Source organism: Pipistrellus hanaki (assembly GCF_964339955.1).
Source record: "Pipistrellus hanaki genome assembly, chromosome: 13".
Taxonomy (NCBI): domain Eukaryota; kingdom Metazoa; phylum Chordata; class Mammalia; order Chiroptera; family Vespertilionidae; genus Pipistrellus; species Pipistrellus hanaki.
The window spans coordinates 37964833-37979325 of record NC_140515.1 but is presented as its reverse complement, the minus strand read 5'-3'; the positions used below and the strand labels follow the sequence as shown (position 1 = coordinate 37979325).

At 36.5% G+C, this 14493-nt stretch overlaps 1 protein-coding gene across 1 annotated transcript in view; it reads left to right on the top strand.

Moving 5' to 3' along the window:
* Positions 1–14493, top strand: part of LOC311631543 (collagen alpha-4(VI) chain-like) — a 93965-nt gene that overhangs the window by 50057 nt on the left and 29415 nt on the right. The window contains exons 20-25 of the mRNA XM_084901732.1: positions 4274–4327; positions 4444–4479; positions 8988–9050; positions 10869–10931; positions 11992–12054; positions 12774–12836. Coding sequence (XP_084757858.1) covers positions 4274–4327; positions 4444–4479; positions 8988–9050; positions 10869–10931; positions 11992–12054; positions 12774–12836 — 342 coding nt within the window. The remainder of the gene's footprint in view (positions 1–4273; positions 4328–4443; positions 4480–8987; positions 9051–10868; positions 10932–11991; positions 12055–12773; positions 12837–14493) is intronic.

The following is a 14493-nucleotide window of genomic DNA, read 5'->3' as shown; positions in this document are numbered from 1 at the left end:
TTTTGAATATACAAGTGACAGAAAACCGGACTGGCAGTGTTTAGCTAAATAGGCATGTTTGATAACCCAGGGAAAAGGGACTCCAGGTTTGGTACATGAGCTCAGTGATGCCATCAAAACCCAGTGTTGTCATCAGGGACTCAGGCCCTTGCTTTCCACAGTGCCATCCTCAGGGTGGCCCGTGGCCTTGGCAGCCCAAGAATTTTACCTTCACCTTTCCATACAGAGGGAAAGGGGCTTTCCTTTCATCCCGGCACTCCCAGCAATCTTCTTTTTAGCTCATTTAGTCCATTGACTGGGTACTTGCTCCCCATCTGCCTTTGTCTGTTTTAAGAAAGCCAGAGAAAGCAAGTCTCTGACAAAGGGAATTGCCATGATTGGCTTAGACCTGTCATAATTCACCCCTTGGAGCTGGGCATGTTATTGCCCTAAACAAAACTGAGATTTTCTTAGCAAGAAAGAAAGGGGAGAGAGTGTTATGTAGCCACCAACTATGTATGCCAGGGCTTAAGATGTGTATGTCCTTTCATATCCAAGCCAAAAAAAAATTTAAAAAAATGGAGGTTTGGCTGTCTGTCTCAATGAAAGCCAAATTCCTGAGGTAGGTGCTGGTGCAAAAGGAAGCAGGCTTTTAAAGACCAATCACATCATCCTTGTCTCAAAGATCATCCCTCTTCCTACTCAAGCCCAAGGCTCTTAATAGGGACAGGAAGGGGGGGGCATTTTTTCTATTCATTTGTCAAGCACAGGCCCTATCCAATCATATTTCTAGCTTTTGACATGCTGGGTATAAGAACCTCTCTCTGCTGCCAGCTTGGCCAATCGGGGAGACTCCCTGGTGTTCTGTCTAGGGTAACACTTTGATCCAGTATTTCCGGTTCTAGAAGTTCATCCAGAAGTTAATCATGAATCAGAATAAAGATTCAGCTCCATAGATCATCAATGTAGTGATTTTTAATCACTATAATACTTAAATGTCCCATGGTAAGATTTAATTTATATAAACAATGGTAAATCCACGTGATAGAATATTAAGCCATGAAAAATAATTTAGACTGTTTCATAACAAGTAAAACATTCATGAAGTAATATTAATTAAAAAAAACAACAACCCAGATTATAAAACTCTGTATTCAACAAGAATCCTAATTGATTCAATATATTTGTATCTATTTTCTGGAGAAATAAACAACCCTAAATTACTCATTTTTTTATTTATTTATTATCTGAATTGTTGAAAGATTCTATGCTGAGCCTGTATAACTTTTACCCCAACTTTTATTTAGAAAAGATTTAAATCTATAGAAAAAGTTGTAGTTGCAAGTATAATTGTTCAATGAACACCAATTGTTATATATACATCTTTTGCTGAGCCGTTTGAGGATTAATTGAAGGGATCATGACATTTTGCTTTTACATGTTCAATAAATATTCTTTAAAAACCAAGACATTTTCCTACTTAGGCACAATGCAATCATCACACTCAAGAAGTTTAATATTGATGCAAAGTTATTTCTATTTTACAGACCACATTCAGATTTCCACACTTGTGGCAGTAGTGCTCTCTATTGCTATTTTTACTGCTGTTGTCCCGGGTTCCAATTAAGGGTGTAGTTGTCTTGCCTCCCTTGTCTCCTTGAATCACAACTGTTGTTGAGTTGTTTGTTTGTTTGTTTACATGACGTTGACATTCCAGAACAGCTATTTTGTTAAACATCTCTCAATTAGGATTTGAGTATTTCCTTCTGACTAGATTCAGGTTAAACATTTTTGGCAGGAGATTAAGAAGTGGTGCTCCCTTCTCACCAGGAGGAACACTGTCAGTCTGTCCCATTACTGATACATTAATTTGGTCACTTGATTATGATGCTGTTCACCGGATTAATCTATTGTGAATATATTTCTCCCCTCCCCCCTTTCGAATGATTGAGTAATCTAAGCAATAATGATCTGAGACTACATTTTTTGTTTCCCAAATTTCTTTTATCCAATGGTTCCTGCATCAGCCCAAATAATTCCTTCCTTATGTTGGCTGCAAAACAAACAAACAAACAAACAAACAAACAAAAAACCTATTTACTGTTGGAATGAGAAAATGATAAACATTAAAAAAATAACCTTATTATATCTAGACCAGTTGTGAGAGTGCTATATCTAAAGCCATCTTTATGATATGAACTACTTAATTTAAAAAAATCCCCATGGTATTTTTTGTCTCAAGAAAAACGACTTTAAATATAATAATGTTACATGCAATAAACACCAGTTATTCAAGAAAAACAATCTTAAATATACTAATATTAAATGCAATAAACATTAATATTTCAAGAAAAAGAGGATTTTCAGTATAGTAATATTACCAAAACTGTGCTAACATAGTATGATATCACAAAAGTTGTGGGAAATATGAAAAATCTGCAAAATAACACAACAGGTATTTTGGGCTACAGAAAAATAAAATGTAGAGGACAAACTAAATAGTTCCAGTTACCAAGAAAATAATCACTTTCTGAACTTTCCTAACTTTTTTGATGGCAAAGTTGCTCTCCCTGAGAAAGTCAGATGAAGATCTCATGGGTTTATTTAAAAATGTTCTAGTGTAATGTAAGAAAATGAGGAATCATCATTTTATCTTTCTTTATATTTGGAATAAATTATTCTTTCACAGAATTTAGCACATTTGAAAAGAACATTATAGGACAATTTTCTACTTTATAAACTTATTTTAAAAATATATTTTATTGATTTTTTACAGAGAGGAGGAGAGGAGGAGAGAGGGATAGAGAGCTAGAAACGTTGATGAGAGAGAAACATCGGCCAGCTGCCTCTCGCACACCCCCTACCGGGGATATGCCCGCAACCAATGCACATGCCCTTAACCGGAATCGAACCTGGGACCCTTCAGTCCGCAGACCGACACTCTACTACTGAGCCAAACCGGTTTTGGCTACTTTATAAACTTTTGATAAAGATATTTTTTTATTTTTTAAAGATAATTTTTAATTGTTGCATACTATTTCAATAATAATTTCTACCATTATTTTTTTTTGGTCAACATTTCTACCATAATTTAATTAACACTTCCTTCACATTGTGGTATAAATTATTTTAGAATTTAATTTAATATGACAGTTGGAAGAACACTGAACAAAATGTTTTTGTTTCTGCATTTCACATTCCTTCCCAATTTATGTATTCTTAATGAGTTAGCATGCGGCTTCACTGAATAATAGTCTAATATGTTCCTTTTTGGGATCATGTGGTTTCCATTTTTCCTGGAAGATGAACTCATTCTTTCTCTGGACACCACACATTTTCCCACTTCTGACCTTAAAGAAAGCGAGAGCACTAGACAGTTTCCTCATTGTGATGGTGTGTAACCTCTCCCTCCACCATCATCTGTATTTATTGATTCACCTATGCAGAGACACATTTCTACCTTCTGCTTCTGTCTGCCACTCTGTACCCAATAGGATGCAGGTAGAAAGGGAAGTGCTAGTATTTTTCAAATATTAAGCACCAGTAGACCTGTGCATGAATCTGTGCGCCAGTAGCTCTCTGCAGAGCCTGGCTACTCTGCCCGCTGTCTAGAAACCCTCCGTGGCCGGGGTGGAACGCTTGCCTTGTCACCATGGCAATGAAGCAAACATTCTTCTAGGCCATTCATGCTGCCTGTTTTTGGCAGCCACCCCCCAGGGACTGGGGGACTCCAGCAGGGTTGAGAGGACTGAGCATCATCATCTTGTGGCTATGGGCACCACCATATTTGTGATGGAATTATGGTTAATTTGCATATTACCCTTTTATAATATAGGATAGCTTGCTGGAAAATATGTATGACTATTGTCTCAACATGGTGAACCCTGAAGAGTTGTCAAATGAACAATCTTTGGCAAAAGATGCCTACAACATGAATATTTTAAAACACCAGAAGTAAGACAGCATTCTAAAGGAGGGTTGACCAATAGAACTTTCTTAGATCATATATATATATATATATATATATATATATATATATATATATATATACATACATACATATATACCTACCTACCTGTGTTGTCCACTATGGTAGCCACTAGTCACATGAAGTTACTGAACATGTGAAATGTGCCTAGTGTAATTGAGGAACTAAAATTTAAATTAAATTAAATTTAAACTTGATAACCACATGTAGCTACTGGCTTCTGTATTGGACAGCCCATGCCTAGAGAATAAATGAAAAAGTATACAGATATCTAAACTAATATTTCCTTTACCTTTTACTTTTCAGGGAAGTTCTGGTTATGATGGCCCTCGGGGGGAAACGGGAAATGTTGGTTCTCGGGTAGGTATAACTGCTCATGGGATGTACTCCACATGCTTCTGTGGAAGAGAACAGTTGGCTGGGGTGAAAATTGGCTGTTTTCTTCTCTGAGGTCTTCATTTCTCTTCTATTTTTAGGGGTCAAGAGGAAGACAAGGTCTGCCAGGATTGAAGGTCAGTGCTTTCTGGACTGGAAGAATAGTTTCTTGTTCCATACCTGTGGCATGTTAAGTAGTTCTGCCTGAGGTCAAAGGGAGTGCTAGTTGGGCTGTCTGAGGCTTCATGAGGATCCCTGGGAAATGTCCATGGGGACCTTTCCCGTGAAGATGGGAAAGTTTATATGGTGCCTCTCTGCTCCCTCTCTAACTTGCTATAATATTTTATTTAGATTGAAAATAAGCTAATACCTTAGAGAATAGCTTTTACCTCTGATTTTTCCACTTAAAGAAGACTTCCTATGAATGTATAAGGGGATCTCATAGTCACAAACTAAAGGGAAAAAATTGAGTTTTACTATTTCCAAAGGGGAAATGATGTGATTTGAGGGTGGGATGTGGGGATATCTGTGGAAATTGTATTTTACTAAGCATCTATCTACCAGTCCCTGTGTTAGATCTTTATTTATATTATCTCATGTAAACTTTTCTAATGCATCTATGAGTCATAAGCATCACTGCTTACTTTTTAATGGATAAGAGAGGAAATAATATGCAGGTTTAGCAAAGTAATGTGTCAGAGGCCACACGGCTAATAGTTGGTGGTGAAAGGATTCAAAAGCAAAGATCAGAATGCTCCTAAAATAGGAGTTAATGTTATTGTGTAGATTTACCTCTAACATAGTCTTATCATACTATGCTAGCATTTTTTTCCTAGTATTCTTATGATTGAAGGATGTATGATTGAAGGATGGAGAAGTCAGAAATTGACTTATGTCACCTGTGAGCCTGGGGATGGGCGAATGTAGGGGAGGGAGGGAAGGAGAGATGAAGGGAGAGAGATAGAGAGAGAGAGAGAAAGAGAGGGAGAATATGAATGTGAGTCTGTAGGATAAGAACATAGGTACAAATAGATAATGGGATTCATATGTCTGTAAACCAAAAATGTTGAAAAAGCATGGATATTGAGAAATCCCAAGTCTCAAAAATGCAAACAAGTTTTGTTGATGCCAACTAAAATATTATTTCTTTTAAACAATGCTTATGATTTGAAATAAATTCTCAGATAACCTCTGTGCTATTAGTTAAATCTTAACAGTTATAAAATAAATAATGTCTTGAAATATAATTTTATCCCATTGTTTTTATCACCAAAAAGACAGTAAGAGACTATAATAGACTAAGCTATATTTTTTGGGGAAAATTTAGTGGTTCGAGGCATGAATTTCCTACTCTTGAATTATTTAATTCTTTTATGATGCTATGTGTAGTTTATCTAAATCCCTGAACAGTGGGTCCTCTATTCAATTGGTTCTTTTTTGTTTTTATTTTCTACATCACTCCATCTCCTATGTCTTTCTTTTTTATTTAATTTAAGTCAGAGCCACGCCTGTGCCTAACTTTAAAGTCAACTTGCACTCTCAAGCTTATAATGAAAACCATTTCTTTGCCCATTTGTCCCCCATGTTCCTGACTCCCAGATCTTCAGGAGCATTCATTTTCATATCTTTGGATTATTTATTTCAGTTTTATTGCCTTCTTTTTTCTAAGTGATGTGTTTATTCTGCTACTTCTTGGCTTTCAGTTTTGGATCTTTTTCTATTGATTGATTTCTTTCTTTCATTTTTTCCCCTTTGTTGACTGGGATTTAGACCTTGATTTACACAGTATGTTCCTGTATCAGAATATGTTCCCCTTCAGGCTCGTACTGTGGGTTCATTTGTGGTGTATTTTATCGTATTTTCATAGCTAGACCCTGACCAAGGCTTCTCTAAGCTCTTGAAGTCTTTTATACTCAAGAGTAAAGAAAATTTTGTTTTTATAACCTCCTTTCTCTAGTTCTCTGAACTTAAATAAATGTACTACTATGATAAATTTATTGTAAAATAGTTATGTCGGGTTTTCAGTGTATGGCAGATTCTAGTTCAGGCTGCCCTTTAGGTTATAATGTATTGTGGACCTCTAATTTCTTGTTGATGGAACCTACTGAAGAGTTTTGCCTCCACTTTTATGTGGTATACCTTGCTTGATACAAGATTAGTTCTATAAGGCAATTTTTTGAGTTTTAAGCAGTGCGGTAGGAAAAATTATTTCATTTTTCTCTGATAGTTAAGTATTGGCTTTTCTTTCTTCCTTCCTTTCTTTCTTTTTTAAATCCCATGTCACCTTTTCTACCATCTTCCTACTCTCCATCCCTCTGGCAACCATCAATTTGTCCTCTAAATCTATGGGTCTGTTTCTGTTTTATTTTGTTTGATTTCTTACTGTGGAGGATAAAGATTTTTTCTTGACCTATCTCCTTCTTTATACACTTTTCCCCAAGTATTTTGGAATAAACTTCTTTTCTCTAATTTTGATCAATTCAGTCATTGTTCATATAATGACCAGGTCAATATTTACAGCTCTATAACCTGTGTTTGCCCGAGTCACCCTTTCTCCCCATTTGTTTTGTGTCCTATGAGCATTTTACTAGTTCACCATAAAGCTCTTTCACAAAACTGACAACCTCCCAATATATTCAAACATGGGAGGTTTCTTTTTCTTGGATTGCTTTTTCCTGGGCTGTCTGTCCTCCTTTCATCAGGACTGATTGCTCTCGGGGCCTCTGTACTGTTTTCTTATTGGGACATGTTTGAGCAGCAACCTCTCATTTTGGAAGCAGAGAAAAATGTGTGTGAACTGCTGTCTCTAATAGGAAGCTGCTCTCTTAAATACATTATAATCTTTGTGAACATTGATTGCTCTTTTTCCTATGGAAGCTTTGATTAAAAAAAAAAAGAGAGAGAGAGAGTGAGAGAGAAATATACTTGTAAACTCCAGGGTTAATATGTTTATTCAGCATGTCAATAGTTTGCTAGATAACCAATGTTGGAGCATTGGTCAAATAGACTCATTTAAGTTTTTGAGACTATAACTTGCTTAAGATCAGCCAGTACTATTGGAAGAACATAGCTTATAGAAGCACTGAACTCTAAACTACAACATTCCCTGGGCTTTGGGAAAATATGGTTTATTACTGTTTATGAAATTAGACATTCTGGCTTTTGCAAGATGCCTAATAAAATGGAATTCTAAATGAGATTTTATTTATGGAAATCATTATATTTTGGCAATAAGGAAAACCTTAATTTGTTAAATATGATAAAATTTAAAATATCATTAATTTTTTAAATGTTCAAAACCCTACCACTCTCCTGCAATTATTTTCATGTTTATGTTTCCTTTATTTGCATAAATAATAAAGGGACTATTATAACGTACATACTATTTTATATTCTGCTTTTCTATGTTTCCAAATCTATTATCATTTTAATACCTTATATCTTACTCTGTGAAAGAACAATGATTTACTAAGCTATCAGGTGATTTCTGTCTTGTTACATATCATGTCAGTGATATAAAGAAAAACTGTATTTTAGGTTTTTTGTTTTGTTCTTGCCTTTGCTTTGCTGAAATGATTTCTTAATATAAATATATAGGCATGGAATTACAATACAAGAGTTTGAGCTTTGCTATATAGAGTCACATTGTTTTAGAAATGTTGGATTATGAATGTCACTAATGTAATGTGCAAATTAGGCAACATTTCATGACCTGTTTCAAAATTTCTAGCTTCATGCCTTTTAAAACTTGGTTCATATTTATAAGTCTATAAATAAACTTTTGAAGTGTAGAGTAATAAAACAGTAATGATTAATAGAAGTGCTTCTCATTTACCTGAATAGTTTTAAAAACTTAAGCATAAGTAATTGATCTACCTATTGATTAATTCTGAGCTTAAGATTTTTTTCTCTTTGCAAATCTATGAATAATCAACCAATAGCCTAATCAACATGAGGAAAAAAAAGGCAGAATAATTCACATTAAAGGCATTATCCTCAATCTTGGGAAATGTATCTTCTCTGTAGAGCTGAAAATATTAATTTGAAGGAGAAATTAAACCAGTCATCAGATAAATCATTTTAACAGCTCATCGTTTGCCCAGAGAACTAGGTTACTGCTCTAAGACCCTGTAAGTTTTTAAATTTAGTTGTTTTGCTAGTTTTCCATGTGCTTTATGGGCTTTGGTTCCAGAATGTCACATTCATGGTTGTGTTCAACATTCTGAGTTTTCTCACATGGGGTAAGTGTCCTTAAGACAAGCAAGCATTTAGCCCACATTCCTTAAAAGGAATGGATGGTCTTTTTAGTAACCAGTTTATGTAAAATGGGAATTTGAGTAATTTAAACAAAGTACTTTTGCTTCCATTACCAGCTGAGTCATTGGAAGGAGATGTGCGAAGCCTGGGAAAGAGTAAGAATCTGGCCTTACATTTTTCCAGCATAAGTGGAACTTCCGCCCTATTTCTCTCCAACTCCACATCCTAAGAGGACTGAGCACAGACAGTGAACTCTTTTTTTTTGTTTTGTTTTGTTTTGTTTTTTTTTCTTGTGACTTTCAGGTGACATCTTGCAGGGGAGGCTGCCTTCAATAGGAACACACTAAAGATGCCCTGGGAACTCACTAAGTCTTATTCATTCTGACAGGGTCTGCGTGGAGAATCTGGTGAAGGCGGTTACCAAGGAGAACCTGGGTATCCAGGCTCACAGGTTGTATCAGTGAACTTGTTTCTAATGGTAAAGGGTATTGGTTTAAAATGTTAACTTAGGTTCTTTGATAGGGATTTAACATATATCACAATGGCCTTGGGTAACCTCCCTTCCAGGGCCTCTTCAAGCAAGTTATATAGCCTCTCTTCTGGGCAGGTTAAACCCCAATCATTGATATTTATGGAGCTCTTATTATGTCTTAGATACGGCCCTACACTCTTGTGTTAACGCATTAAATCCTTCAGTGGGGGTTTATTATCCCCATTTTACTGGGGAGAAGTGGAGGGGGATAGAGAAGTTAGGTAAATTGGCCAATCTCACACAGCTAATAAATGATAAAGATGGGATTCAGACTAGGAAGTATAGATATAACTCTCTCCTCTTAATTACTGCCTATTTAGGTTACTCAAATCATATTTACTTCATTTAATGTGTATTCATCATGGTAGGAAAAATCAGCAACATATTTATGAAGTATATATTATCCACAGGGCATTTTGCCAATAGGCCTGGGATATTCAGACCATTAAGGCAAAGATCTTGCCCTCAAGTACAGTCTACTGGGCTTTTTTTTTTTTTTTTTTTTTTTAACTATTCTGTGATAACTAAAAATTTAAACTTCTCATCAGTCCTTTTGGAATCTTCTAAATTTAATCCAAGTTCCTCATTCTGTAAACACTTCTGGAGTACTCTATCCATCTTTCTTTTTAAAAGTCAAATTGTTTCTAAGTATCCCCACATGGAGGAACTTAAACACATCAAATTTTACTAACCCACTGAATCATTCTCATTAACTTTAAAAGATCCTATGAGTGTCAGAAGATAATTTGAGAAGGTTTCTGCCATTTTTCCACTTGACAAAGATATTAAAGGAAGAAGTGGGTAATCAATGCGTAATTGCAGATTGTATTTAATAGAAAATAGTGTCTGAACACCGGGGGAAACAACTGAGAGATGTATTTTTGCCTCTATTTAAAATTTTTTTTTTTTTTTTTTTATCATTGGCTCATTTCAAATGTGGACCTCCCGCCACTGTTGTTCCCTGGCCTTCTCCTTTATATTCACTGTATTATACTGCTGAGTGCAGGGGGAGCAGGTTCTGTGGTGAGCCATGAGCTGGATAATCGATAAAACCTCTCCTTAATTCTTACTTCCCACTGGCATGTGGGTATGATTCAATACCCATAGAGGTGATTCGATACTTCACGCAGGAGGATAGAAACCATGATCAATGCTTCTAATAGGAAAGCATTTCTCAGAAAAGCTGGAAAAAATTAAAGTGTCAGAAATCAGTAAAGTAAAATAGATTGGGGAGGAAACGAGCAACTCTCCAGCAACGTGCCCAGTGAGAGTAAGTCACTTAAGTGTACTTTTGGTTCTTGATAAAGTCAGAATGCAATTTCTTGTTTAACTCCTGTGTGTATATATAAGGAAAAGGTTGAGTTTTCAGAGGAGATCACTATCCTTACAGTTTTTCTCATTCCCCTTTTAAGATTTAAAATTAGTTGGGTGGATTGAAATATAAAAGCAATGTTCTCAAACTTTAGTACTCACCGGATACAGCTGGAGAGATGGTTAAAAATACAGATGCTGAGGACTCACGTCCTGTGCTTCAGTTGGAATTAGTTTGGAGTAAGTGTACCCTGGTGCTCCAGAGTACAAGTGCTGCTTGATTAAAATGTAATAAATGAGATAGTAATGGGCCAGGATACCTTAATGTGTGCTTCCATCAGCATCCAAGATGATTTTGTGGTTACGTGAGAAACATTATGTAGCTCTGTAAAAATTGGTTGAATTTTAATTTTATCTTTGGACCAGGGGCCAAGAGGAAGGCAAGGACCACCAGGAACTTTTGGACAAAAGGGCTTACCGGGTACTCGGGTAGGTTTGGAAAATGATAAGTTGCAACACAGCTGCTCGTTTGCAATGGCCAGTTCATACACCTGAGTGTTCCTGGACAAATAACATAAAGCCACACTTTTTTTTTTTTTCTTTCTGGGATCTGTGGGCATAGAAATTTCTAGAAATAAGCTAATTTGATGCAGTAGACATTGATCATCAGGTATATGCCCCCTTCTACTCTAAGTACACAGTGGGAATGAGTTTGGATTTGAACCTCAGGGGTGTGTAACATAAGCTCGTACTTGCCTATGGTGCAACAACAACAAAAAATAGTATAAAAGGGGAATGAGTGGCTAATTTACTCAAGAGCATATAGAGAAGCATTACTATCCCAATTTTATAGATGAGGAAACTGAGGCTCAAAGGGATTAAGTTACTTGTCATCTGGGTGGTAAGAGGCTGAATTGGCCTCTAATTTATGTCTCTCTAGTACCTGTTCTACAACTCATACAATATCCTGGTGGTTCATATTAGGTTCAGACCAGATTGGGTCAGATGACTGGAGTGGCTTCGTAACAAAGGAAGCATTTGAAATACCTTAAGCCTGAATAGCCTGATTTATGTGAGGGATAAAGGTATCCAGAGGTTTAAGATAGCAGCTCCAGGAGGGCCTAAGCCCTAGTTTTGTCCTCATTCTCTTTCTTGGTTGGGAATGAAAATTCTAGTCCTATAACTGATTGCATTATTTCCATTCTGATTTGATAGTATTTTCTATTCAGGAAGGGTCAAAGCCCTGGCATTTGACTTCCTGACCTCTTAATCAAATGTTGTTTTCCCCTTGAGTGGCCAGGTAGTTCCTTCAATTCTTGGTATGTGGTAGACATGGCCTCTTGCACAGAACATCTTACTTCCCCATCCCATCCCCCAACTGAGGTAAAATGTGTACATTATGCATTTTCTATGTTGGAGGGTAAAATTAATTGCATTAAAGAGGATTCATGAGCATATCACCACTTCTAAAACATTTCAATAACAACAAGGGAGTCAAATATTTAACTTTGTGGCTCTTTAGGTGATTTTGGTCATGGTCTTGTTACAGGGGAATCCTGGACCTCCAGGGCCAAATGGTTCAAGAGGAAAAGCTGGACCAAGAGGAATGAAGGTAAATGTTAGAGAATATATTCTTCCTGGATTGCAACTAGGGTTTTCCTATATGAATTTCTCCTTTTGTGATCATTTCCAGCATGTGTTTCTGATGTGGTTGGTGATGATAATGACTGTCCATTACCTTATAGTTAGATAGATGGACACAGAGAAGGAAAGACATATAGACAGACACAGAGAAAGATGAATAGATGGTCCCTTGGATCAGTAGACAAAAACATATCAATAGGTAGATAAATATATGCATTCACCATAAATGCAGATTCACACATTCACACCTAGAAAAAGCCATCTATAATAATAAAAGTATAATATGCTAATTAGATGGGACATTCTTTCAGACGTCTGTGCAGATGAACTTCCTAATGAAGCGAGGGAAGCCCGGGTCCTGGGTGCCAGAGGGAAGCCAGTGCTGGCAGCTGCGGGAAAGAAGACCTCCTCTTGCATGAATTTCATGCATCGGGCCTCTAATAGCAATGTAAAATTCTGTAACTGGGACTGCATACCTGGTTTTGCAAATTTCAATACTGAATTTTTAATTATATTCTTAGTTTCTTAATATTTAACAAAAGTCTAGAGGAAGATATTTACCTTAGACTATAGGATGATGCCAGTGGGACTTAAAAAGTGTGACTGTAAAGTTTCTAAGAAAAACTATATAAATTCTACAAACTCATAGGAGAAAATTAATGTCATCTCCATCCTTCTTTATGTAAGGGAGAGCATGGTGCTGCAGGAGAAAGAGGCCCACGGGGTCAACAAGGACCAAGAGGGCAACCAGTAAGTCTAGTTTCTCTGTTTTGGACTCGATTGAATTTCTTATTTGTTTGTATTTCACATAAAATTCTAATATTCATTCTGAATATTTGGGGTAACAAATATGACATCATCACCAGAGCTGGTGTGAATCGAGAGTGAAAGCTCCGTAAATTTTTCATATATATAAAGAATCCAACGATGTCTTGGGGTTTCTTTTGTCTTTTCATATATTATGGAAGAGTAAAGTGCCAGTTAGCCTCTTATGTTTGACAAGGATGTTTTACAAGCATTTGAGTAGTTTAGAAATACAGAGATGCTCAATGAAACATTTTTTTCAGAAAAACAAAATAAGACAGCCAATCAGAGGTCAACCTTAGACTGTCAAATATCAGATGAAAGGCAAGGGTGGGTAAGTAGGTGGGAAGAGATCAACCAAAGTATAATCCATGGATACAAACAATAGGGTGATGAAGGTCTGGGGGTGAGGTGAGGCAGGGTGAGCTAGAGGGGATCAATGAGGGGAAAAAGGAGACATGTGTCGTACTTTCAACAATAAAGATTTAAAAATTTATTTTTATTATCAGTATTACAGAAGTTCCCCCATTTTTCCTTTTTTTGCCCCCCTCTATCAAACTCCCACCCAAATATATATATTACATGTTCTCTCCATTCCCTTCCCCACTGAGATCTGTTATTCTGTTCCATGCACCCATGGAGAGGGGCAAGCTTTTAGGGACACGGATTTGATTGCAGGGGTCCTCAAACTTTTTAAAGTGGGGGCCAGATCACGGTCCCTCAGAGAGCTGGAGGGCCGGACTATATGAACTACTAATTCCTACTGTAACACCTCGGCTGCGCTCACTGCCCAAAAAACCTGGTGGGCAGGTCAGACTCCTCTGCCCGCGGGCCGTAGTTTGAAGACCCCTGATCCAGAGCATAGACATAATCTTTGAAGACCAAAGATCATAAAATGTTTACTTCAACAGATAACACTTCCAAAGACAGAGCTATGCATTTTCACCTTAGTCATTGCACTGAATGTAAGATTGTTAGTTATTTTATGACTATTTTCAGTTCAATGCCTTATTGGAATGGGCTTTATAACAGAGCTACATGTCTTTCCTGAAACTCATATTTCTGAGATTTCTCTCATCAACAGTAGGAAGGACCTGTTTTTTTGTTTGTTTGTTTGTTTGTTTTTGTTTGTTGTTGTTGTTGCTTTTTTTTTTTTTTTTTTTTTTTTACATCCAGCACTACATTTATTGGCAAGGAGAAAATAAAAGCAGGTCTCAGAAGCTTAAATTTAAGGAAATTTAAGAAGCAAGGAAAAAAAAAATAGAACAAGATTACTGTCAAGTGAAATGTAAGGCAAATATTGTTTTGCATCTACACTCAGTTCAGATAATGAACTTAACACTGTTTGACTTTATTGAAATATTCTGATTTAAAATAATAGCAAAGTGTGTTTCTATTGATTTCTTTTTGGGACAAAGCTGGGGAGCAATGTCTTCCTTGAAGGTGTCATTTCAGGGATGTTGGAGGGTGTTGGACATCTCCAAAACACACAGGTTAGGTCTCTGGGGTTACAGATGCTGAAGGCTCTGCATAGAGTAACAGCAAATGAACCTCATTCGCATTCTTTCTTCATTGCCATTCATTTTTGGCAACCTTCTTTATC